The following is a 27,828-nucleotide window of genomic DNA, read 5'->3' on the forward strand; positions in this document are numbered from 1 at the left end:
GCTATTTTGTACAAGCCCCATCACTTGAATACCATGAATATACAAAAGGTGGTCACAGTCCAGCAGGTGGCTCAATGGGTAAATTGCTGCTTGGTGCACAAATGTGAGGACCTCAGTTCAAATCCTGAGGACCCACAGAGTCAAGTGCAAAATGTGTACTCTGTAATCCCCATGCCCCTGTGTTGAGAAGGGAGGAACAGACATGAGGATTGAGCCAGATGTCCCAGCATATAAAGTGATGAACTACAAGCAACTCTATCTCAAACAAGATGGAAAAAATACCAAGGTGTCCTCTGACCCCTACATGTATGTCATAGCATGCATGTACCTGCATAGGCGCACGATATATACAGAAAAGTGGCTGGTGAGGCTCTGTCAGAAGAAGGAAGACAAAGGGGCAAAAGTCAGAAAGAGGCTGCACCTGGTGTCCTTGAGTTTTGAGACTTCTGAGCTGACGCTGCAGAGCTTCTGCCTCAGCACCCACAGGGTCCAGGTGAGGAGAACAGAGTTGATCTGCAAGGTCAAGCAGAGGGTAGGTAGACCAGACACGTAGACTGATCATAACCAATCTGACATAGAAATCTGGCCTCCAGTAACCCATCCAGGATGCCAGACTTCGATCCTGGATTTGTCAGATCCAAATGAGCAGGACTGAATCAGTTACTGATGACTTCCCAACTGATGCCTCTGCTTCCAGTTTAGGATGAGCATCAGAAAGCCATCATTACTCCCGACTGACCACATGAGACACCCCACTTGTACTTAGTAGACCTGCTGCTTCCCCATGCTACAGCATCCAAAACACACTTCTTATGCAGTGAAACTGGTCCCTCCCTGCTCCTGAGTCCACACTGTCACAGTTATATGCACCTCCTGTATTACAATGAAACAACCTTGCAACAAATTGTCTTTGCTGTTCCCATGTTGTTGTTGTTTTTTCATTTCCACCATCTATTAAATTAGAATTGAAGCCAAGGTTGATGTTATAGATTATGACACAAGAGACTTGGTTGATTCTCTTCAAAGGTATTTCCTCAGCCTCTTCAAAGTGGTTTGATGGTTGGTATTAATTGTCAACACCTAGGAGAAGGCAAGCCTCCAGGAACACCTGTAAGAGACTGTCTAAGGGTGGTCTCTAAGTATACATATGGGAAGTATCTTGACTAGAGGGAAGACTCGGCCACTGTGGGTGGCACCATTCTTTAGGCAGAGGCTTGTGTATATATGAGAGTGGAGAAACTGAACTGAGCACAGTATGCATGAGCTCATTGCTCATTGCTCTTGACTGTGGGTGTGATGTGATTAGTTGTTTGACTTCCTGTGGTTTTGATTTTTCACAATGATTGTCTGTAACTTGGAACTGTGAGCCAAATATGTCATTTCTCCCTTAAGTTTCTTTGGTAATGGTATATTGGGGGGGTATTTGACTATAATTATAATCATTTTCTCCTTCCCTTTCCTCCCTTCAGTCCCTTCTTGCTCACTTTCAAATTCATGACCTTTTTTGTTAGTTGTAATATACATATATGCAAACATACCTGTTTGTGTGTGTGTGTGTGTGTATATGTGATCTGTTGTTTGGCAGTATCTGGCTGCCTTTGTCGCTGTGGGTCTGCAATATAATTTGATTTAGTTTTGTTTCATGTTCATTATTATTTTACCTGCGTGAATGTCAATGTGAGGGTGTCAGAGCTCTGAAAATGGAGTTACAGACAGATGTGAGCTGCCATGTGGGTTCTGGGAATTGAACCTGGGACCTCTGGAAGAGCAGCCATCTCTCCAGCCTCAACTGCACTATAATTTGAGGTCAGGTATTGAGACAACTCCAGTCATCATCTTCTGATGACTTATTTGGTTATTTCTGATCTCTTATAGTTCTATGTAAATTCTTGGGTGGTTTTTATAGATATGTGAAGTATTTTTATGGAAATTTCACTGAATATGTAGATTACTTTTGATAATAAAACCCAGCCATTTTTCTACATTAATTCTGCCAATCCAGAATCATAGATAGTCTTTCTGTGATCTAGAATAAGATACCAATGACACAAGGAAAAAAGAACCTGGGGTGAGAGCAGAAACACAACTTCATAAGAAGTAGAGGCTTGAGAGAAGGAAAGTAGCAAGAGATAATGTTTGCCACATTTGACTTTGACAGCCAGTGTGACAGTCTACAGTCACCACAGGAGAGAGTGTCAACTGAGGAGCTGCCTGGGTCAGACTGGCCTGTGGCTATGTCTGTGGGGCACTGTCTTGATTGCTATCTTCTGTTGGAGCCCATGCCAGGGTGGGAGGTACCATTCTAACAGCAGATGGTCCTGGCATGTTTGAGAAAGCAAGCTAAGCAGGAGTCCACGCCTGGACCAGCAAATGGCAATGCTTCTCAGGCTTCTATTTCAAGTGCCTCCTTGCATTCCCACCCTGACTTCCTGCAATGATGGACTATGGCTTTGTCTTAAAGTTCCTATTGCTGCAAGGAAACGTCATGACCAGGAAGCAAGTATCAGAGGAAAGGGTTTATTTGAATTATACTTCCACATCACTGTTCATCATTGAAAGAAGTCAGGGCAGGAACCCAAACAACACAGCAAGCTGGAAGCAGCAGCTGACGCAGAGGTCATGGGGGTGCTGCTTACTGGCTTGCTCCCCCATCTTGCTCAGCCTTTTTTATAGAACTCAGGACCATCAGCCCAGGAAAGACCCTACCCACGATGGGGTGGGCCTTCCCTATCAATCACTAATTAAGAAAATATCCTACAGCTGGATCGTATGGAGGCATTTTCTCAATGGAGGCTCCCTCCTTTTAGGTGACTCTCAGCATGTGTCAAATTGTCATAAATCCAGCCAGGATAGACCTGAAGACTGACATAAACCCTTTTTTCCTTGATAAGCTTTTGCCTGCATTTTACTTCAGCAACAGTAATGGAACCAAAACAGTACTCAACATCTTCAGATATCATTAGGTTTCTGCTTTTTTCTCAAAATTTCTCATCTCAGTTTTTCTAATCATGACCATTGTTCTTCACTTCGTTCCTTTTCTTCCTTATTTTTCTTTTGAGTGCAGTGTCTTTCTATTTTGCAATGTAGCCCTAGCTGGTCTAAAACTTAATTTCTTATGTAGACCAGGCTAACATCAGACTGACAGATATCTTCCTGCTTGTATATCCTAAGTGTAGTTAAATTCTTTTTACCTTGTCTTCCATTCAGCATCTAGACCTAGAAGAGACTGATGGATCTATTTCTCCCCTAAAACACAAAGCATGAACAAGAAGGGCTGTTGTTCCTTCTAGATGTTTCTGTACCTGAGCATGATTGAAAAGTGACAGACAGAGAAATCACAGCCACCTGGGTGAAATCTCAAGAACCAAGAATCATATGAGTTTTGAGAGTAGTAGACTTTGCCGTGTGATGACACTTCCTAACTTTGCCTTTCCTTGGTCACCAAATGCACTTGAACACATTTTTTCCTTACCATGATGATCATGCAGACTGGCCCCAGGAAACTCCAGATGAACCCAGTCTCTCTATTCAGCCAACAGCTGTAGAGGAAAACACAGGAGGCATGAGCATTTGTCTCATCACACTGCCCTGGCAGTTGTGCATTCTGCAGAACACTGCATGGCGAGATGCATTTGGAAGCACTGCTGGTGGGGTGGAGCATACCAGTGTCAAATGAGCCCAGATACACATGGGCAAATACTCCTGAGACTTTGCCTAGGATGGAGTTCAGGCTGACGACTGGCTCATAACTTTCACAGAACTTTCCTCCTCCATGCGGCGCTCCACTAATACACTTTGTCACTCAAACCCCATCTCCAACATTTCCTCCAGTGAGAGCTGATTACTCACCATTCTTTACTAAGAAATATACTAGGGTCTTATCAGCTTTCCACCACCTCTTCTTCAATGTTCCCTGAGCCTTAGGTGCAGCAGTGTTTTGTAGATGTTTCAGTTGGGACTGGGCCCTACAACTCTGCATTTTGATTGGTTGTGGTTTTCTATAATGGTTCTGTCTATTGTAAGTTGCTAGGTTTCCTTGATGAGGGGTAAGGACTACATTTATCTGTGTTCAAAAGAACAAATGTTTAGAATATGGTTAGAAATTATGCTGATTTAGTAAAGTACTGGTTATCCTTCAATATCTGAGACTTCACTAGCCTTTAGGAAACTGACGAAGGTTCTAGTACCAGGCATGATTTCCCTCTTGTTGGGCAGATCCTAAGTCCAGAACAGGTCTTGGAGAGCTGTTGGTTACTACCAAGGTGTGGAGACCACTGTTGCACATGTAGGGTTATCCTGCCTGGCATCACTGTTGTGGTTCATAGGCTTCCTATGGGGGAAAATACACCAGATCTCACCCCTCCACAAAGAACTGCTGTCAACTAAGGAAGGATAAACACGGGAGACATAGTCTCCAGGGAAGAGCACACCAATTGGTTATCCAGTATTAAATGGCCAGTCCTGAAAGCAAACATACAAGCAGCACTGTGCAGTCTGAGCAGGTTTTATTTATGCATTTAGGAAAATAGTAAAAATAGCCCAACTAGATAGTCTCTTCCTGGGAAATTAAACTCAGACAGTGTGAGTCTTCTATGTAGTGAACAATTTGGTGGCCCTGATACCAACAAAACCAGAGGATCTACCCCTTCCTATGGCTCAGCAAGAGTTGAGCATTGTTAGAGTAGTGTAAAATGTTATTATGCCAGCATTTAATAGTCAAGATAAGCCCCAATTACAAGGGTTCATTTTAATATTTTTAATAAGTTTAAATATTGGTGTCCATGTTGAGTTGACTATATGATTGACAGCTATTACACACTTCCTAGGAACCCCAGCTTCCTTGAGAAATGGACTACCAGCCAAGCATACGCCCTCATGTGAACACAGCTAACTTAGCACACCACAAGGCCCTACCTCTCCCTGAGGATCTGTAGGCAGCTATTAGTTGCTGGGAGAGAGAGAGAGAGAGAGAGAGAGAGAGAGAGAGAGAGAGAGAGAGAGAGAGAGAGAGAGACTTTCTTCAGTGGTGCAGCTCTGGCAAGTTACCCACACTCCTGGAAATAATCCCTCACCCATACTCTATAAGTAATCCCAATTAAACTCATTGGGGCACCCAAAAATGACATGAAAGTTGAGATGTCCTCATTGGGAAGATGAAGATCAGCAGGGTCAGTTGGAAGCAATTTAATTGATGTGGACAGACCCATCTCACTCTGAGCAGAACCATTCAATATTCTGGGGATTCTAAACCATGTAACTGGAGAGATGTAACTGAGAACAAGCAAGTGAGCATGCGTGTGTTTATTTCTCTGTTCTTCACTGTGGATGTCATATGACCAGCTCTTTGATGTTGCTTTTTAGCTTCCCCATAATGATGGACTACCACCTGGAACTACATGCTAAAATAAATCCTATTCTCTCCTGTCAAAGTAGTTTATCAGAACAAGAGAAATGAAACTATAATGCCTCCAACCTGAGTACTATGAGCCTCAAATCTCTGACTTTTATAGCCTGGACCTGTAGATGCCTAGCTCCTGAGGCTGAGAGCTATAGGTATCTGCACCAGCCTTGAACACCCAAGGGCCCACACCTTCCACCCTGGAATGTTTCTCCTTGTCTATACACATTATCTTTCTGGGTAGAGTGAAGAGTTTCCATCTGGTCCATCGGTAACATCACTGCTAGAGTAACTGCTCCTAGTGGCTGCATAAGTGTTTTGTGGTTTGAATGTTGTGCCAGTTAATGTTTGTTAACTCAGTACAAACTAGAGTCACCTGGGAAAAGGGAATCCCAACTGAGGGATTGCCGCCATTAGATTGGCCTGTGGCTATACTTGTGGGTTATTTTCCAATGCTAATCAATAAAGGAGGTCCTAGCCCACTGTGAGCAGCACTATTCCTAAGCAGGTGGCCCTGGGTTGTAAAATGCAGCTCAATGAGCATGGCTATGAGCATTCCAGAGAGCATCATGTCTCCATAGTTCCTGACTCCAGGTTCCTACCTTGAGTTCCTGCCCTGATTTCTCTGCCATGATAGATTGTTCCCCTTCAAATGTTCTTAAGTAAAACCTTCATACCTTAATTTCATTATTATTTTAGGTACTTTTGCCATGGAAACCATTAAGGTAGCTAGTACAGCCATCATCACAAAGCCTGGAGCAAGATCTTCAAAAAGAAGAAAATGACACTCACATATTATGCGTCCCATAGCCCTGTGGCTGTATGCTGGCAGAGATCACCACAACCAGGCCTGGAAGCCCATAGCCAAAGGCACAGAGGTGCAGCATCTTGATGTTTCGAGAGCTGAAATAATTCACCACCTTCAGGTTTCTCACCATCAGGAAGAGCATCACTGCCTCCACCAGCATCCAGAAGAAGCAGGCAAGGAAAAGATAGTGCAGGAATCCCGCAATGATGGCACAGGCTGTCTGCAGGGAAGAAGTCTGCACATCAGGATCCTCCAACACGGACAGAAGGTTGAGGGACAAGAACAAGGGCAGGATGGCCTCAACTGGGGTTCCTCAAACAATCCAGCCTCTTTTTTCTGAGCATAATGTAGTCACTCCTTCACCATGATGGAATAGTGAATATCCAAGGCAGGTAGCCATGGCAACAAAAAGAGAAAGGTCTATGGTGATGGAGCTAATAAAAGAGAGAAAAGCCACCTGGCACTCCAGGTGCTACTTACTCCAGGTTTCCCTCAGCTGAAGTTAGTGTACATGAGCAAAGGGAAAGCTTAAGGGAGGGAGGGGCTCTATGATGCACCTTCCATGAAGACGTCATCCATGATGGTGTGGGACATATGCAGTGATGCAGCTGTTTAAGGGTCCCCCAGACTCCTGTAAGTAACCCTTCATCTGTGCTCTGGAAGCACTATGCACATTTGTTCACCAACTGGACCCGTTTGGAAGTTAGTTTGTCATCAGCCAGTATGTCCCCCGATCCATGCCAGGGTGAGGAAATCCATTCCCAGCACCCTGATACAAGCCAGGCTGCACACCGCTGATCAACTAGTAGGGAACAGAGACGGGCTGCCTGGGGATCACAACTAGCCAGCTGAGCCTAGTTGCTGAGTTCCAGATCAATGAGAGACCCTGTCTCAAAAAAGCAAGGTCAAGCCGAAAAGATGGCTCAGGTGATCAATACACTTGCTCCCAATATTGATCACATGGAAGGAGAGAACCAACTCTTACAAATTGTCCTATATATTCCATGGCATTTGCATGTGTGCACACATTCAAATACACACCCAGACAAATAATATATAATAAACAATATTTTGAAGCAGGGGTAGTAAGACACCTCTGTTTCTAAAGTACTTGCTACATGAGTGTGAGGGCTGGGCCAGCGTTCAGATCTCCCGAGTCTGTATAAGCGCTAGTGGGCATACTGGCACACCTGCAATTCCAGCTCTGGAAGGAAATCTGCTAGTGAGACAATTCATACTGTCCAGCTCTGGATTGGTTGAGAGACTTCACCTCAATAAGAAATGTGGAAGAGTGATTGAGGTTGAGTCATTACACCAAGTTCACATGCACACTCTTGTGTTCACACACACGCAAACATGCATACACGCATGCATATGACACACACAGGAAGAAAGAAAAATTAGAACAATAGGAAGAAACAAAATAATTCATAGAATGACCAAGGAGCTGATTTTAAACTGACAACTGTCACAAGAAGTCAACCCAGTGAGAAGCTGACTATGATGGTTAGCTTCCTGTCAACTTGACACAAATGAAATTCAACTGGAGAGATGGAACTTTGATAAGACTGACCTGTAGGCAACAGTGAGAGACATTGAGATGGGAAATCATTGTGGGCAATACTATCTCTGGGACGGTGGGCCCTAGGTTGTATAAGAAAGCAGACTGGGTATGCCAGGAGAAACAAGCCAGCAAGCAGCTTTCCTCCATGGCCTCTACTTCCTCTCTTGGATTCCCTAAACAGTGAACTGTGACATCAAAGTATAGGCTAAAATAAACCCTGTCCTGCTCAAGTTGCTTTTGGTCATGGTATTTATCACGTCAACAGAAAGAAAACCAGGATACTGGCAGTGGCCCTGGGGAGGGAACTAGATAGTGATGAGGAGAAGAACATGGGAAGATGGTGCAGCTGCATTGGAACACAGTCCAAGGGTCACTAACCTGGTTGTCTGTCTTGTCTACACCCACGAGGAAGAGAAACTTGGCCAGGAAGAGACACATACAAAGGTGCAGGTGCATGTAGGTGTTCTGGTTCTGAACAGCACGGCACAGCAGGAAGGTGGCTATGGCCAAGGCAAGGCACACCAGGGAGATGACTGTACCCACGTGGCTGATGACGTATAGGGAGAATTCCATCTAGCAGGAAGGAAAATCATTGTTAGCCTCATAGTAGGACTGAAATTCATCTTCAACCCCAGAAAGAAAGAAGAGAGCACCTTATTCAGACCTGAACTGGGAAGAGAATCCCAGGGCTTCTGTCCCCTAGAGTCAAAATAATCTGAATGTCATCCAGGAAACTCTGAAAAATCCAATAGCATCTCTGATGACTCACTCCCCATCCACAATGTTTGTTGGCCTTCCATACTGGAGAGAACATCCCCAAACTACAATTCCCATAATTGCTTGCTGTAGAAATCCTGGATGTAGTGTTAATTCTCCAAGGAATATGGACATTTGAGAATGTAGAGGAAGCTACCAACCATCTGTAGGTATGGGTAAGCTGTGGCCAGACTCCACACCCTAACTCTTTAGCCCCACCATGCCTTGAGACGGAGCATACATGACCCTAGCAATTTCTAGGCTTTTTGAACTGAGCTGTGAGGGGAGGGAATCATGAAGCTCCTATATCTCCTTAATCACTCAAAATGTCTGAAGCAGTTTCTTCCTCTGGGGTTGAGCACTACCCAAGATGCTGGTATCTGAAACATTTCAGTGTAGAATGAAACTAACAGTCACACTAGTCATTAATGGGTAGTTGTAAAATTCCTGGTGCCTTCTCTGTGTTAAAGATATTGCCAGCCAGGGTCCTCTACACAATGTTGTCATACACTGTTAAGATAATTGCCCACAATTTTGCCAGCTCTCAGGTATAAAAATTTTTGATAAGACATAAATACCTCAGCTTGCTAATCATAAAAGGAGGAGCATAAGAACTGTCTTGTTTTGTGTGCACGTGTACACTTGTGTATACATTGTATGTGCAGGTACACATACACATTCACACAGGCACATGGAGACCAGAGGACAGCCTGTGCTCTGTATCACAATAAGGAATATCATCCACAGGGACTTTCATCAGCCTGGAGCTCACCGACTGGACGAGCCTAGAGTACCAGTGAGTCCTGGGGGTCCATTTGTCTCTCTCTCCCACCACTGAAGGGATTCCAAGCCTGTGTCACCACCCCTGACTTTTGACATGGGTGCTAGGAAATGAACTCAGATCTTCATGTCTCAAGACAAACACTCATCAGACTCAGCCATCTCTTCAGCCCATGGCTGCTTTTTATGGCCACTTCTATAGCATAACAATAAATCATATTAGTGCTTATTAATGTATCATGTGATGTTAACTGTGTGTTAGTTTTTTTTTCTTCTTGCTGCTTTACATGAGAGCTGGGTTCCACTCAGATGGGCTAAGTGGCTTATCCAAAAACAAAAACATGACTCCCACAGAATCTGAAAGGGAACATTATTTTCATTTCACTGTAAGTCCTAAGCCACATAGTCCCCTACAAGGGACTTGGTACCTCTGTTGTTAGGGAAGGGCCCCTTCTGTTGTGTGATATTTTGATCACATTTTGACAATAAAGCTTGCTTTGAATCAGAGGGTGGAACTAGTCAATACCTGACAAAAATAACCATAGAATTTAGAGGACTAAGAACAGATAGAGAGGCGGGATGTGGTAAGGCAAGACTTAGAGAGGATCTCAGTATTTTTGGATGCAGGAATTGAAGAGATAGTGGGTCACTGGTGGCTTCTCCACCACTGCTCTGATCATTCAGGTTCCCATATCTGACTCCTGATTTTTTTATTGATAAAGAAATTTGATAGGCAGAGTTGGACCAAGAGGTGAGAGAACAACTCCCCAATTAGACAGCCCAGTCTCTAGGCCCTAGGCCCTGGGGCAAAACCCAGGCCCCTCCCCAACCTGTCTGAGCTTCACTAGCCTTCCAGGAGTCAAGCCTCATGCAGGTGAACAGCTCTAACCCCACATAGAACAGACCCTTTGAGCTATACAAGTCCTACTCCATCCACAAACCCACCCATGCCCAGTGACCTCAGAGGACCTCTGATGCACAGACTGCAAATGCACAAAGCAGACCAAGAGGTGAGTGGGCAGCTCCCAAGATGGACATCCAAGTCTCTAGACTCTGAGGCAAACACCCAGGGCCACTTCCTCACCTGCCTCAGCACCATTACCCAGGCAACAGGCAAGCCTTCTGCAGGTAAGCTGCTCCACTCCTGCATCGATTAGACCCTGTAAGCTACAAGTCCCATTCTGCCCCCAAACCCACCCATGCACAGTGACCTTGGCAGCTTTCTAAGGCACAGACTGTGTCTGCACAGAGCTGACCAAGAGGTGAGTTGCCAGCTCCCTAGGTAGTCAGCCCAGTCTCTAGGCCCTAGGCACTGGGTCAAAACCCTGGGCTGCTCCCCCACCCACCTCAGCTTCACTAGATAGGCAGTAGGCAAGTCATCTGCACACTGGCTGCTCCAACACACACCCATCAATCAGATCCTGTAATCTACAAGTCCTACTTTGCCCCAAATCCCACCCATCCATGGAGACCTCAGCAGCTTCCTGAGACACAGAGAGCAACTGCACAGAATAGACCAAGAGCAACTACCTAAGACACAGACAGGAATTCCAATGATCAGTCCAAGAGAGGAACCCTGAGACACAAACACCACCTGCGAGGATTGGACCAAGGGACAAAGACACTTCCAACACCAGGTGGAGGAAGAGATGGGTAGGTGTCATTGCAGGAATACATTCAGCACCCTAAAAAGCAACATGGCAACAGCAGAACACAGTGGTCATAAAACAGGAAGACCTGAACTTCCTAACCCAGAAAAATCAGAAGAAACCGACCTTAAATATAACTTTATGAAGATGATTGAGACCCTTAAAGAGAAAATGAAAAACTCCCTTTAAAATATGGAGGAAAAGGTAAACAAAAAATTAGAAGAAACCAATAAATCTCTTAAAGAAAGCAAAGAAACACCATAGAAAAACAATCAAACAGAAGAAGCAAACAGTTCAAGACTTGAAAACTGAAATGGGGCAATAAAGGAAATACAAATCAGAAACACAGCTTGCTCCAATACTGAGGGGACTTAAGAGGTGAGTGACAACCATCCAGTGGGACACCCCACTCTCTAGGACCTCCAAAGTGGAACAAAACCCTGGGGCTCTCCTCTAACCCCCTGAGCTTTTCTAGTTAGCCAGCAGTAGAGTTCCCTGCTGGTAGGCTCCTGCATTATCCAACCCCATCCACCAGATCCTACAAACTACTATCCCCATCCTGCCCCAACTCGCCTATCCTTCTGCAACCTTGGTGGAACTCTGAAACACAGCTTTCTCCAACACTGAGGGGACCGAGAGAGCAGGCTTAGAGAGGCCTCAGAGGTTTCTTGCGACACAGACATTGACAGTATAGCAGACCAAGAAAAACTACCGACAGCCATTGCAGGGATTAGACCAAGATGCAAAGACATTGGCAGGCTCATTTGAAAGAAGAGATGGGTACTCGCCAATGCAAGAATTCATTAAACAATCTAAAAATCAACATAGTAACACCAGAACCCAGTGGTCACACAACAGGAAGAATTAATCATCCTAACCCAGAAGAAGCAGGAAAAAGTGACTTTAAATGTAACTTTATAAAAATTTTGGAGACCTTTAAAGAGGAAATGAAAATTTCCCTTAAAGAAATGGAGGAAAAGACAAACAAAAAAATTGGAAGCAATTAATAAATCCCACAAACAAACCCAAGAAAACCAACCAAGCAAACAAACAGGTGAAGCAAACAGTTCAAGACTGGAACACTGAAATAGAGGCAATAAAGAAAACACAAACTGAGGAAATTCTGGATATGGAAAATCTGAGTAAATGAATAGGAACTACAGAGACAAGTATAACCAACAGAATAGAAGAGATAGAAGAAAGAATCTCAGGTGTTGAAGATATTGCACAGGAAATAGACTCATTAATCAAAGAAACATTAGATCCAACAAATACATCCAGGAAATCTGGGACACCGTGAAAAGACCAAACCTAAAAATAATAGGGGTAGAAGAAGAAGAACTCCAGCTCAAAGGCACAGAAAATATATTCAACAAAATCATAAAAGAAAACTTGTCCAACCTAAAGAAGGATATCCCTATGAAGGTACAAGATGCTTACATAACAACAAAAAAACTGCATCACAAAACATCCCCTTGCCATATAATAATCAAAATGCAAAGCATGCAGAATAAAGAAAGAATATTAAGAGGTGCAAAAGGAAAAGGTCAAGTTGCTATAAAGGTAGACCAGACCTATCAAAATTACACCCAAATTCTCAAATTCCATTGACAGTTAGAAGGTCCTGGGCTGATGTGCTACAGACACTAAGAGATCATGGATTCAAGCCAAGGCTATGATACCCAACAAAACTTTCAATCACCATCAATGGAGAAAACAAGATATTCCACGACAAAGACAGATTTAAACGATATGTATCCACAAACCCAGCCCTACTGTCTAGAAAGCACTAGACAGAAAACCCCAACCCCAAGGAAGCAAACTGCACATACAAAAACACAGGGAACAGATAACCCTCCACCAGCAAAACCCAAAGAAGGGAAACACACAAACACTACTACCAAAAAAAAACAGGAATTAACAAGCACTGGTCATTAATATCTCTTAATATCAATGGACTCAATTCACCTATAAAAAGACACAGGCTAAGAGAAAACTTGGCCCTTTTATCGTCTGTGTAAAGGAGGGCTACTGATTTTTTTTTTTAGTTAATCTGGTATCCTGCTACATTACTGAAAATATTCATGACTTGTAGAAATTAGGACCTCAAGAACTATATTGAATAGATATGGAGAGAATGGACAACCTTGTCTTGTTCCTGATTTCAGTGGGATCGCTATGAGTTTCTCTCCATTTACGTTGATGTTCGCTGTTGGCTTACTCTATATTGCCTTTATTATATTTAGGTATGTTCCTTGTATCCCTGCTCTCTTCAAGACCTTTATCACAAAGGGATATTGTATTTTGTCAAAAGCTTTTTTGGCATTTGATGAGATGATCATGTGGTTATTATTTTTCAGTTTGTTTATATGGTGGATTATGTTGACAGATTTTCAGATGTTGAACCATCCCTGCATCTCGGGGATAAAGCCGACTTCATCATGGTGGATGATGGCTCTGATGTGTTCTTTTTGCCAGCATTTTACTTAGTATTTTGTCATCAATGTTCATGAGAAAGATTGATCTTTATTTATCTTTCTTAGTAACATCTTTGTGTGGTTTGAGTATCAGGGTAATTGTAGCTTCATACAAAGAGTTTTGCAATGTTTCTTCTATTTCTAGTGTGTGTAATAATTTTGAGGAGTATTGGTATTAGGTTTTTTTTTTAATCTTGTAGAATTCTGAATTGAAATAATCTGGTCCTTGGCTTTTTTTTTGATTGGGAGACTTTTGATGACTGTTTCTATTTCTTTAGCACTTATAGGTCTGTTATATTTGCTTATCTGGTCTTGATTTAATTTTGGGAAGTTATATCCATGATATTTATTCAGAAAGTTGTTCATTTCCTTTAAGATTTCCTATTCTGGGGGGCCTGCCTGCACCAAGCAGGGTAGGCGCTTTGTTTGCGAGCTGCCCAACCAGCACGGAGGCCTGATCTCTTGGCCCCAGGAGAACCAGCGTTGGGGTGAGTTTCTGGCCCGCGGCGCCAGCCTGGGACAGGGAGCTCGGGGGTTCCTCAGCCCCCTGTCCTTCTTGGGCTCTCTGCAGGGCCTCTACTCCCTGGGTGCTGCCTCTTTCATCCTGGCCCACCCAGCTTCCGTCCAGAGACCTCCCCACTACGGCACCACTGCCCCCTTTCGGCGCGAGGCATCGCCCAGCCCAGCCTGTCTGGGCGCTGGGTCCGAGTCCTTGGGGCGCCCGGGCGGGCTGCAGTTCCTTTGTTTCTGGGGCCTGCCTGCACCAAGTAGGGTAGGCGCTTTGTTTGCGAGCTGCCCAACCAGCACGGAGGCCTGATCTCTCAGCGACAGGAGAACCAGCTTTGGGGAGAACCAGCATTGGGGAGAGCCAGCGTTGGGCACGGAGACCTGATCTCTCGGCGCCAGGAGAGCCAACATTCGGGAGGCCGCGTTGGGTAGGCAAGGAGACCTGATCCAGTAAAAGAAGATCCATAAGGGAGCATTTGGAAGAAGAGATGGGCAGACACCAAGGCAAGAATTCGCCCAACAAGCTGAAAAGCAACATGAAGCCACCAGAAACCAGCGACCTCACAACGGAAGGACATGAACACCTTAATCAAGAAGGAGAAAAGATTGACTTCATGAAAGTGATTGACGCCCTTAAACAGCATGTAAAAAAAGCCCTTATAGAAATGGATGAGAAATATAACAGAAAGTTTGAAGAATTGAATAAATCAGTGAATGATACCTTAGAAAAACATGGAAAAACAATCAAACAGATAATGGAAACAGTTCAAGACTTGAAAACTGAAATGGAGGCAAAGAAGAAAACACAAACAGAGGGCCGGCTGGACATGGAAAATCTAGGTAAACGAATAGAGACTACAGAAACAAGCATAACCAGCAGAATACAAGAGATAGAAGAAAGACTCTCAGATTCTGAAGATACCATAGAGAAAATAAACACTATGATCAAAGAAAACAGCAAGTCCAACAAACTCTCATCACAAAACATTCAGGAAATATGGGACACAATAAAAAGACCAAACCTAAGAATAATAGGAGTAGAAGAAGGAGAAGAAGTGCAGCTCAATGGTACAGAAAATGTATTTAATAAAATTATAGAAGAAAACTTTCCCAACCTAAAGAAAGATATACCTATGAAGGTGCAAGAAGCATACAGAACACCGAACAGGCTGGATCAAAAAAAAAAAAAACATCCCATCGCCATATAATTATCAAAACACAAAGCATACAGAATAAGGAAAAAATATTAAGAACAGCAAAGGAAAAAGGCCAAATTACTTACAAAGGTAAACCTATCAGACTTACACCTGACTTTTCCATGGAAACCATGAAAGCCAGAAGGTCCTGGATAGATGTACTGCAGAAACTGAGAGACCATGGATGCAAGCCCAGATTACTATACCCAGCCAAGCTTTCGTTCACTATAAATGGAGAAAATATAATTTTCCAGGATAAAAACAAATTTAAACAATATGCAGCCACAAATCCAGCCTTACAGAAAGTAATTGAAGGAAAATCACTAACCAAGGAGTCCAACAATGACCACAATAACTCAGACATCTAGAGACCCTTCACCAACACAAATCAAAGAAGGGAAACACAAACTCTATGACTAAAAAAAATGACCGGAGTTAACAACCACTGGTCATTAATATCACTTAATGTCAATGGACTCAACTCACCTTTAAAAAGGCACAGGCTAAGAGATTGGATACGAAAACAGGATCCAACATTCTGCTCTTTACAAGAAACACACCTCAACCACAAAGACAGGCACCTACTCAGAGTAAAGGGCTGGGAAAACGCCTATCAAGCAAATGGACCTAAGAAACAAGCAGGTGTGGCCATACTAATCTCTAACAAAGTTGACTTCAAACTTAAATCAATCAGAAGAGATGGAGAGGGGCATTTTATATTCATAACAGGAACAGATCATCAGGATGAAGTCTCAATCCTGAACATCTATGCCCCTAATATAAAAGCACCCACGTACATAAAAGAAACATTGCTAAAATTCAAGGCAGCCATCAAACTGCACACACTAATAGTAGGAGACTTCAACACTCCTCTCTCACTAATGGACAGGTCAATCAGACAGAAACCTAACAGAGAAATAAGAGAATTAATGGAGGTAATGAATCAAATGGACTTAACAGACATCTATAGAACATTCCACCCAAATAGGAAAGAATATACCTTCTTCTCTGCAGCTCATGGAACCTTCTCGAAAATCGACCACATAGTCGGTAACAAAGCAAACATCCACAGTTACAAAAAAATATTAGTGACCACCTGTGTCTTATCAGATCACCATGGATTAAAGTTAGAATTCAAAAAAAAATGCTGCCCCCCGAAAGCCTACAAAGTCATGGAAACTGAACAGCCAACTACTGAACCATACCTGGATTAAGGAAGAAATAAAGAAAGAAATTAAAGTCTTCCTGGAATTCAATGAAAATAAAGAAACAACATACTCAAACTTATGGGACACTATGAAATCAGTCCTAAGAGGAAAGTTCATAGCACTAAGTGCCCACTTAAAGAAAACAGAGAAAGCGCACATTGGAGACTTAACAGCCTACCTGAAAGCGCTAGAAAAAAAAAGAAGCAGACTCAGCTAGGAGGAGTAGGAGACTGGAAATAATCAAACTGAGGGCTGAAATCAACAAAGTAGAAACACAAAGAACAATCCAAAGAATCAATGAAACAAAAAGCTGGTTCCTGGAGAAAATCAACAAGATTGACAAACCCCTATCCAAACTAATCAAACGGCAGAGAGCAAATTTGCAAATTAATAAGATCAGAAATGAAAAGAGGGACATAACCACAGACACAGAGGAAATTCAGAGAATCATTAGATCTTACTACAAAAGCCTATATGCCACGAGACTGGAAAATGTAAAGGAAATGGATACTTTTTTAGATAAATATCATTTACCAAAGTTATATCAGGACCAGGTGAACAATCTAAATAGACCTGTTAGTCGCGAAGAATTAGAAGAGGTTATCAAAAACCTCCCTACCAAAAGAAGCCCAGGACCAGATGGTTTCAATGCGGAATTCTACCAGATCTTCCAAAAAGACCTAATACTATACTCCTTAATGTATTTCACAATATAGAAACAGAAGAGGCACTGCCAAATTCCTTTTATGAAGCTACAGTTACTCTGATACCAAAACCGCACAAAGACTCAACCAAGAAAGAGAATTATAGACCAATCTCACTCATGAACATCGATGCAAAAATCCTCAACAAAATACTGGCAAACCAAATCCAAGAACACATCAGAAAAATTATCCATTATGATCAAGTAGGCTTCATCCCAGGGATGCAGGGCTGGTTCAACATACGAAAATCTATCAATGTAATCCATCATATAAATAAACTGAAAGAAAAAAACCATATGATCATCTCATTAGATGCTGAAAAAGCATTTGACAAAATTCAATATCCCTTTATGATAAAAGTATTGGAGAGATTAGGGATACAAGGGTCATACCTAAGTATAATAAAAGCTATATACAGCAAGCCGACAGCTAACATCAAATTAAATGGAGAGAAACTCAAAGCCATCCCATTAAACTCAGGAACACGGCAAGGCTGTCCACTTTCACCATACCTCTTCAATATAGTGCTTGAAGTTCTAGCAATAGCAATAAGACAACATAAGGGGATCAAGGGGATTCAAATTGGAAAGGAAGAAGTTAAACTTTCGTTATTTGCAGATGATATGATAGTGTACATAAGCGACCCCCAAAACTCCGCCAAAGAACTTTTACAGCTAATAAACAGCTTTAGTAATGTGGCAGGATACAAGATCAACTCCAAAAATTCAGTCGCCCTCTTATACACAAAGGATATGGAAGCAGAGAGGGAAATCAGAGAAGCTTCACCTTTCACGATAGCCACAAACAGCATAAAATATCTTGGGGTAACTCTAACCAAGGAAGTGAAAGATCTATTTGACAAGAAATTTAAGGCATCGAAGAAAGAAACTGAGGAGTATACCAGAAAATGAAAGGACCTCCCTTGCTCTTGGATTGGGAGGATCAACATAGTAAAAATGGCAATTCTACCAAAGGCAATTTATAGATTCAATGCAATCCCCATCAAGATCCCATCAAAATTCTTCACAGATCTGGAGAGGACAATAATCAACTTTATATGGAAAAACAAAAAACCCAGGATAGCCAAAACAATCCTATACAATAAAGGATCGTCTGGAGGCATTACCATCCCTGACTTCAAACTCTATTACAGAGCTACAGTGATGAAAACAGTGTGGTACTGGCATAAAAACAGAGAAGTCGACCAATGGAATCGTATAGAAGACCCGAATTTTAACCCACAAACCTATGAACACCTCATTTTTAATAAAGGAGGTAAAAGTATACAATGGAAGAAAGAAAGCATCTTCAACAAATGGTGCTGGCATAACTGGACGTCAACCTGTAGTAGAATGAAAATAGACCCATATCTATCACTATGCACAAAACTCAAGTCCAAATGGATTAAAGACCTCACTATCAGTCAGAACACATTGAACCTGATAGAAGAGAAAGTGGGAAGTACCCTACATCAGATGGGCACAGGAGATCACTTCCTATGTGTAACCCCAACAGCACAGACATTAAGGGCAACATTGAATAAATGGGACCTACTAAAACTGAGAAGCTTCTGTAAAACAAAGGACACTGTCACCAAGACAAAAAGGCAACCTACTGACTGGGAGAAGATCTTCACCAACCCCGCAACAGACAAAGGTCTGATCTCCAAAATATATAGAGAACTCAGGAAACTAGACTTTAAAATGCTAATTAACCCAATTAAAAAATGGGGCACTGAACTGAACAGAGAATTCTCAGCAGAGGAAGTTCAAATGGCCAAAAGACTCTTAAGGTCATGCTCAACCTCCTTAGCGATCAGGGAAATGCAAATCAAAACAACTTTGAGATATCATCTTACACCTGTCAGAATGGCTAAAATAAAAAACTCCAATGATAGCCTTTGCTGGAGAGGCTGTGGAGGAAGGGGTACCCTCATCCATTGCTGATGGGAATGCAATCTTGTGCAACCACTTTGGAAATCCGTGTTTCGGTTTCTCAGGAAATTTGGGATCAACCTACCCCTGGACCCAGCAATACCACTCCTGGGAATATACCCAAGAGATGCCCTATCATATGACAAGAGCATTTGTTCAACTATGTTCATAGCAGTATTATTTGTAATAGCCAGAACCTGGAAACAACCTAGATGCCCTTCAGTGGAAGAATGGATGAAGAAAGTGTGGAATATCTACACATTAGAGTACTATGCTGCGGTAAAAAACAATGACTTCTCGAATTTTGCATGCAAATGGATGGAAATAGAAAATACTATCCTGAGTGAGGTAACCCAGACCCAAAAAGATGAATATGGGATGTACTCACTCATAATTGGTTTCTAGCCATAAATAAGGGACACGGAGCCTACAATTGGTGATCCTAAAGAAGCTAAGTAAGAAGAACCTTCATCTGGTGATGGATGGAGATAGAGACAGAGACCCACACTGGAGCACTGGACTGAGCTCCCAAGGTCCCAATGAGGAGCAGAAGGAGGGAGAACAAGAGCAAAGAAGTCGGGACCACGAGGGGTGCACCCACCCACTGAGACAGTGGAGCTGATCTATTGGGAGCTCACCAAGGCCAGCTGGACTGTGACTGAAAAAGCATGGGATAAAACTGGACTCTCTGAACATGGCGAACAATGAGAGCTGATGAGATGCCAAGGACAATGGCAAGGGGTTTTGATCCTACGTAATGTGCTGGCTTTGTGGCATCCTAGCCAGTTTGGATGTTCACCTTCCTAGATATGGACAGAGGGGGGAGGACCTAGGACTTACCACAGGGCAGGGAACCCTGACTGCTCTTTGGACTGGAGAGGGAGGGGGAAAGGAGTGGGGGGAGGGGAAGAAGGGTGGGAGGAGGGGGAGAAGGGTGGGAGGAGGGTGAGGGAAATGGGAGGCTGGGAGGAGGTGGAAACTTGTTCTTTCTTTCTCATTTTCTCAATAAAAAAAAGATTTAAAAAAATAAAAAAATCCATTTATCGACAAAAAAAAAAAAAGATTTCCTAGTCTGTGAAGTATAGGTTTTTGATTCTAATGATTCTCTGGATTTCATCCATGTCTATTGTTATATCCCCTTTTCATTTCTGATTTTGTTAATTTGGATGTTCTCACTCTGCCTTTTGGTTAGTTTGGATAAAGTTTTGTCTATTTTGTTGATTTTCTGAAAGAACCAACTCTGTCTCATTGATTCTTTGCATTGTTTTCTTTGTTTGTATTTTGTTGATTTCAGCTTTCAATCTGATTATTTCCTGTCATCTGGTTCTCCTGGTGAGTTCCTTTCTTTTTCTAAACTTTTCAAATGTTCTGCTAACTCACTAGTGTGGGATTTTTCCAGCTTCTTTATGTAGGTATTTAGTGCCATGAACTTTCCTCTTAACACTACTTTCATTGTGCCCCATAAATTTTGGTATGTTGTGTGGTCATTTCATTGAATAAAAGGAAGTCTTTAATTTCTTCCTTGAGCCATTGATGATTCAGGTGAGCATTGTTTAATTTCCATGTGCCATGTGTTGTGGGCTTCCTGGAATTAGTGTTGCTGTTAAGTTCTAGTTTATAGCCTTGGTGATCTGATAAGATACATGTGGTTATTCCAAATTTTTCTGTTTGTTAAAGTTCCTTTTTGTTGCCAAGTATGTGGTCAATTTTTGAGAAGGTTCCATGAGGTGCTGAGAAGAAAGTATATTCTTTTCTATTTGGATGGAATATTCTATAGATGTCTGTTAAGTCCATTTTAATCATAACATCTGTTCATTTCCTTACTTCTCTGTTCATTTTTTGTCTCACTGACCTGCCCAGTGGTGAGAGTGGCATGTTGAAGTCTCCCCCTATTAGTGTGTAAGGTCACGAGAGGAGAACTTGAAGTCTCCCCCTATTAGTGTGTAAGGTCACGAGAGGAGAACTTGAAGTCTCCCCCTATTAGTGTGTAAGGTCACGAGAGGAGAACTTGAAGTCTCCCCCTATTAGTGTGTAAGGTCACGAGAGGAGAACTTGAAGTCTCCCCCTATTAGTGTGTAAGGTCACGAGAGGAGAACTTGAAGTCTCCCCCTATTAGTGTGTAAGGTCACGAGAGGAGAACTTGAAGTCTCCCCCTATTAGTGTGTAAGGTCATGAGAGGAGAACTTGAAGTCTCCCCCTATTAGTGTGTAAGGTCATGAGAGGAGAACTTGAAGTCTCCCCCTATTAGTGTGTAAGGTCATGAGAGGAGAACTTGAAGTCTCCCCCTATTAGTGTGTAAGGTCATGAGAGGAGAACTTGAAGTCTCCCCCTATTAGTGTGTAAGGTCATGAGAGGAGAACTTGAAGTCTCCCCTATTAGTGTGTAAGGTCATGAGAGGAGAACTTGAAGTCTCCCCCTATTAGTGTGTAAGGTCATGAGAGGAGAACTTGAAGTCTCCCCCTATTAGTGTGTAAGGTCATGAGAGGAGAACTTGAAGTCTCCCCTATTAGTGTGTAAGGTCATGAGAGGAGAACTTGAAGTCTCCCCCTATTAGTGTGTAAGGTCATGAGAGGAGAACACAGAGTGAGTTCCAGGGAGCGCATTGACTCTGAACTGACAGCAAGGGAGCCTGCATGGAACTAACCTAGGCCTTCTGCTTGTTTGTGACAGTTGTGAAGCTTGATCTGTTTGTGGAGCTCCTAATAATGGGATCAGGATCTGTCCCTGACACTTGAGCTGACTTTTGGGAACCCATTCCCCGTAGGTTGCCTCACCCAACCTTGATGCGGGAGGAAGAGCTTGGTCCTGCCTCAACTTGATGTGCCCTGCTGGACTGACTCCCATTGGAGGTCTGCCCCTTTCTGAATGGAGATGGAGGAAGATAGGTGGGAGGGTAGAAGGAAAGTAGGAGGAGAGGAGGGAGGGGGAAATGGTCAGTATGTAAAACAAATGAAAAAATAATTAAAAAGAACAGGTTAGGAAAAATTCTGCCTTAATTGAGCCTACTTATAATAATTCCCAGCCTATTAAAAGACATCTGTGGAAAATCCTTTCAAAAGGAATGTTAAACAGTTCCACCTTGTGTCAATATTTTGTACAACAGCCATTGGAAATAATCAGGTTTCTCAATCTATAATTTACTATTATATGGATGATATCTTGCTAGCTGATTCAGATGCAAATACATTAGAAAAATGCTTAAGGAATTACAGAAAAATTTGCCTTGTTGGGGATTACAAACTGCTCCTAAAAAATTTAAAAAGGAGAGTCTATTACTTACCTAGGATAAACACTAGGCTTACAAAAAAATGACCACAGAAAGTACAAATCAGGAAAGGTCAATTATAAAATAATAATGATTTTCAAATATTGCTGGGAGATATTAACTGGCTATGGTTCACAATTGGAATGACAACTCAAGAACTAAGTAATTTATTTCAAATCTTGCAACATAATAAAACTTAAATAGTCCAAAAGACGTATCTGCTGAGACTGAGAGATAGCTAGTTTTATTTAAAAAATTTTCAGGATGCACATGTGTATTGTTTGGATCCAGACCTTGATTTTATTTTGGTTATTTTGCCTTCTATGCATTCTCCTACTGGAATTCTAGCAGAGGAGATAGTATCTTAGAATGAATATTTTTACGAGAAAAGCAAGGTAAAAACTTAAAGACCTATGTAGAAAAAGTTTTCAAACTGACTCTGAAAGGAAAATTAAGACTTCATCAATTAGCAGAAATAGACCCAGTGAAAATTGTGGTACCTTTTACCTAGCCTGTTTGGATGCTCGCCTTCCTAGACCTGGATGGAAGGGGGAGGACCTTTGACTTCCCACAGGGCAGAGAACCCTGACTGCTTTTTGGACTGGAGAGGGAGGGAGAGAGGAGTGAGGGGAGGGGGGGGAATGGGAAACAGGGAGGAGTAAAATGAAACAGATTTTTATGGATTACAACATAAAGAATATTACAGGCATACCACAAATTCCTACAGGACAAGCATTTATACAAAGATCTAATTGCACTCTAAAAGATACTATTAATAAACAGAAAAGGGTAATAAAAACCCCAAGAAATAGACTGAACAATGCATTATCAACTTTAAATTTTCTAATGCTAATGCTAAAAAATGACAGCTCATATACTTTAAAGATGTATTGACCTCAGAGTAGAAACCAGGATGTGTGTTCTGTTGGCGAAGAGGTTTTGATTTTGTTTCTACAGGAGAAGAAAAGCTATGGATACCATTAAAATGAGAGACCTCTTGATTAGAAGAGGTGATAGTTTATCAAACAACATTAGAATCCTATCTAAACTGAAAGATAAGACTAACAAATGTCTTTCATTTGATCAGACATAATTTGCCAAAAAGGAAATTCCCTAAAGTTAGGGTTGGGACAGGGTTTTTTTTTTAACTTTCCAAAAGAATGAAGGCATTCAACTAAGAAAAGTGAAGACGACTGGACAAATGACACATCTGAAGAAAAAGTACAAATCATCCAGAGAAAATATCCCCCCCCCCAAAAGAGTAAATTGTCCTAGTGGTATAATACATTTACAACAGATAAAATTTCATGTATTTTCCCAAATGTTTGTTTCTGCTGGTCTCTAGACATATAGGGCAAATGGTCTTTTTGTAGTTGTAGTTCAATAAAAAATTAAACTGACTTTGGAGTTGTAGCACAGCTCTCTCCTTCTCTAAACTCAAGCATGCTTGTTAAAGTAAAATCCAAAACCTCTGTCTAATGTCAGAAGAGCCACCTGATATGGGACAGAAGAAAACCCAAAATTAAGGGACTGTTCTATTATTGCCAATCTCATATTCAGTTGGTTTTATTTAGACTTAAAATTTTTAAGGTAGGAGTATCTGGCCCGCGGCGCCAGCCAGGGACGGGGATCTCAGGGGTCCCTTGGCCTCCTGTCTTTCTTGGGCTCTCTGCAGGACCTCTATTCCCTGGATACTGCCTCTTTCTTCCTGGCACACCCAGCTTCCGTCCAGAGCCCCCCCCCACTTCGCCCCCCCCCCCCCGCCCTCTTTTGGTGCGTGGCATTGGGAGCTGGGTCCCAGTCCTCGGGGCGCCCGGGCGGGCTGCAGTTCCTTTGTTTCTGTGGCCTGCCTGCACCAAGGAGGGTAGGCGCTTTGTTTGCGAGCTGCCCAACCAGCACGGAGGCCTGATCTCTCGGCCCCAGGAGAACCAGCGTTGGGGTGAGTTTCTGGCCTGCGGCGCCAGCCAGGGACGGGGATCTCGGGGGTCCCTTGGCCTCCTGTCTTTCTAGGGCTCTCTGCAGGACCTCTATTCCCTGGTTACTGCCTCTTTCTTCCTGGCCCACCCAGCTTCCGTCCAGAGCCCTCTCCACTTGGGCCCCACCGCCCTCTTTTGGCGCATGGCATTGGGAGCTGGGTCCCAGTCCTCGGGGCGCCCGGGTGGGCTGCAGTTCCTTTGTTTCTGTGGCCTGCCTGCACCAAGGAGGGTAGGTGCTTTGTTTGCGAGCTGCCCAACCAGCACGGAGGCCTGATCTCTAGGCCCTAGGAGAACCAGCATTGGGGTGAGTATGGGGCGCCAGCCAGGGACGGGGATCTCGGGGGTCCCTTGGCCTCCTGTCTTTCTTGGGCTCTCTGCAGGACCTCTATTCCCTGGGTACTGCCTCTTTCTTCCTGGCACACCCAGCTTCCGTCCAGAGCCCCCCCCCCCGCCCTCTTTTGCGTCTAGGCGGGCTGCAGTTCCTTTGTTTCTGTGGCCTGCCTGCACCCAGCAGGGTAGGCGCTTTGTTTGCGAGCTGCCCAACCAGCACGGAGGCCTGATCTCTCGGCCCCAGGAGAACCAGCACTGGGGAGAATCAGCGTTGGGACGAGCCAGGGTTGGGCATGGAGACCTGATCCCTTGGTGCCAGGAGAGCCAACATTGGGGAGGCAGCGTTGGGTAGGCAAGGAGACCTGATCTGGTAAAAGAAGATCCATCAGGGAGTATTTGGAAGAAGAGATGGGCAGACGCCAAGGCAAGAATTCGCCCAACAAACTGAAAAGCAACATGAAGCCACCAGAAACCAGCGACCTCACAACGGAAGGACATGAACACCTTAATCAAGAAGGAGAAAAGATTGACTTCATGAAAGTGATTGACGCCCTTAAACAGCATGTAAAAAACGCCCTTATAGAAATGGATGAGAAATATAACAGAAAGTTTGAAGAATTGAATAAATCAGTGAATGATACCCTAGAAAACCAAGGAAAAACAATCAAACAGATAATGGAAACAGTTCAAGACTTGAAAACTGAAATAGAGGCAAAGAAGAAAACACAAACAGAGGGCCGGCTGGACATGGAAAATCTAGGTAAACGAATAGAGACTACAGAAACAAGCATAACCAGCAGAATACAAGAGATAGAAGAAAGACTCTCAGATTCTGAAGATACCATAGAGAAAATAAACACTATGATCAAAGAAAACAGCAAGTCCAACAAACTCTCATCACAAAACATTCAGGAAATATGGGACACAATAAAAACACCAAACCTAAGAATAATAGGAGTAGAAGAAGGAGAAGAAGTGCAGCTCAATGGTCCAGAAAATATATTTAATAAAATTATAGAAGAAAACTTTCCCAACCTAAAGAAAGATATACCTATGAAGGTGCAAGAAGCATACAGAACACCGAACAGGCTGGATCAAAAAAAAACATCCCCTCGCCATATAATAATCAAAACACAAAGCATACAGAATAAGGAAAAAATATTAAGAACAGCAAAGGAAAAAGGCCAAATTACTTACAAAGGTAAACCTATCAGACTTACACCTGACTTTTCCATGGAAACCATGAAAGCCAGAAGGTCCTGGATAGATGTACTGCAGAAACTGAGAGACCATGGATGCAAGCCCAGATTACTATACCCAGCCAAGCTTTCGTTCACTATAAATGGAGAAAATATAATTTTCCAGGATAAAAACAAATTTAAACAATATGCAGCCACAAATCCAGCCTTACAGAAAGTAATAGAAGGAAAATCACTAACCAAGGAGTCCAATAATGACCACAATAACTCAGGCATCTAGAGACCCTTCATCAACACAAACCAAAGAAGGGATACACACAAACTCTACGACTAAAAAAAATGACCGGAGTTAACAACCACTGGTCATTAATATCACTTAATGTCAATGGTCTCAACTCACCTATAAAAAGGCAAAGGCTAAGAGATTGGATAAGAAAACAGGATCCAACATTCTGCTGTTTACAAGAAACACACCTCAACCACAAAGACAGGCACCTACTCAGAGTAAAGGGCTGGGAAAACGCCTATCAAGCAAATGGACCTAAGAAACAAGCAGGTGTGGCCATACTAATCTCTAACAAAGTTGACTTCAAACTTAAATCAATCAGAAGAGATGGAGAGGGGCATTTTATATTCATAACAGGAACAGTTCATCAGGATGAAGTCTCAATCCTGAACATCTATGCCCCTAATATAAAAGCACCCACGTACATAAAAGAAACATTGCTAAAATTCAAGGCAGCCGTCAAACCGCACACACTAATAGTAGGAGACTTCAACACTCCTCTCTCACCAATGGACAGGTCAATCAGACAGAAAACTAGCAGAGAAATAAGAGAATTAATGGAGGTAATGAATCAAATGGACTTAACAGACATCTATAGAACATTCCACCCAAATAGGAAAGAATACACCTTCTTCTCTGCAGCTCATGGAACCTTCTCGAAAATCGACCACATAGTCGGTAACAAAGCAAACATCCACAGTTACAAAAAAGTATTAGTAATCACCTGTGTCTTATCAGATCACCATGGATTAAAGTTAGAATTCAACAACAAGGCTACCCCCGGAAAGCCCACAAAGTCATGGAAACTGAACAGCCAACTACTGAACCATACCTGGATTAAGGAAGAAATAAAGAAAGAAATTAAAGTCTTCCTGGAATTCAATGAAAATAAAGAAACAACATACTCAAACTTATGGGACACTATGAAATCAGTCCTAAGAGGAAAGTTCATAGCACTAAGTGCCCACTTAAAGAAAACAGAGAAAGCTCACATTGGAGACTTAACAGCCCACCTGAAAGCTCTAGAAAAAAAAGAAGCAGACTCAGCTAGGAGGAGTAGGAGACTGGAAATAATCAAACTGAGGGCTGAAATCAATAAAATAGAAACACAGAGAACAATCCAAATAATCAATGAAACAAAAAGCTGGTTCCTGGAGAAAATCAACAAGATTGACAAACCCCTATCCAAACTAATCAAACGGCAGAGAGAGAATTTGCAAATTAATAAGATCAGAAATGAAAAGAGGGACATAACCACAGACACAGAAGAAATTCAGAGAATCATTAGATCTTACTACAAAAGCCTATATGCCACAAGACTGGAAAATGTAAAGGAAATGGATACTTTCTTAGATAAATATCATTTACCAAAGTTAAATCAAGACCAGGTGAACAATCTAAATAGACCTGTTAGTCGCGAAGAATTAGAAGAGGTTATCAAAAACCTCCCTACCAAAAAAAGCCCAGGACCAGATGGTTTCAATGCGGAATTCTACCAGAACTTCCAAGAAGACCTAATACCTATACTCCTTAATGTATTTCACAATATAGAAACAGAAGGGTCGTTACCAAATTCCTTTTATGAAGCTACAGTTACTCTGATACCAAAACCGCACAAAGACTCAACCAAGAAAGAGAATTACAGGCCGATCTCACTCATGAATATCGATGCAAAAATCCTCAACAAAATACTGGCAAACCGAATCCAAGAACACATCCGAAAAATTATCCACTATGATCAAGTAGGCTTCATTCCTGAGATGCAGGGCTGGTTCAACATACGAAAATCTA

At 42.5% G+C, this 27,828-nt stretch overlaps 1 protein-coding gene across 2 annotated transcripts in view; it reads right to left on the reverse strand.

Moving 5' to 3' along the window:
- Positions 1-27,828, reverse strand: part of Adgre1 (adhesion G protein-coupled receptor E1) — a 98,956-nt gene that overhangs the window by 7,228 nt on the left and 63,900 nt on the right. For both annotated transcript variants that reach the window (XM_075942540.1, XM_075942538.1), the window contains exons 16-19: positions 8,149-8,343; positions 6,191-6,426; positions 3,473-3,539; positions 422-513 (exon numbers count right to left, since the gene is read on the reverse strand). In XM_075942540.1, the coding sequence (XP_075798655.1) occupies positions 422-513; positions 3,473-3,539; positions 6,191-6,426; positions 8,149-8,343 (590 nt within the window). The remainder of the gene's footprint in view (positions 1-421; positions 514-3,472; positions 3,540-6,190; positions 6,427-8,148; positions 8,344-27,828) is intronic.

The sequence above is a fragment of the Microtus pennsylvanicus genome, chromosome 12 (genome assembly GCF_037038515.1).
Source record: "Microtus pennsylvanicus isolate mMicPen1 chromosome 12, mMicPen1.hap1, whole genome shotgun sequence".
NCBI lineage: Eukaryota > Metazoa > Chordata > Mammalia > Rodentia > Cricetidae > Microtus > Microtus pennsylvanicus.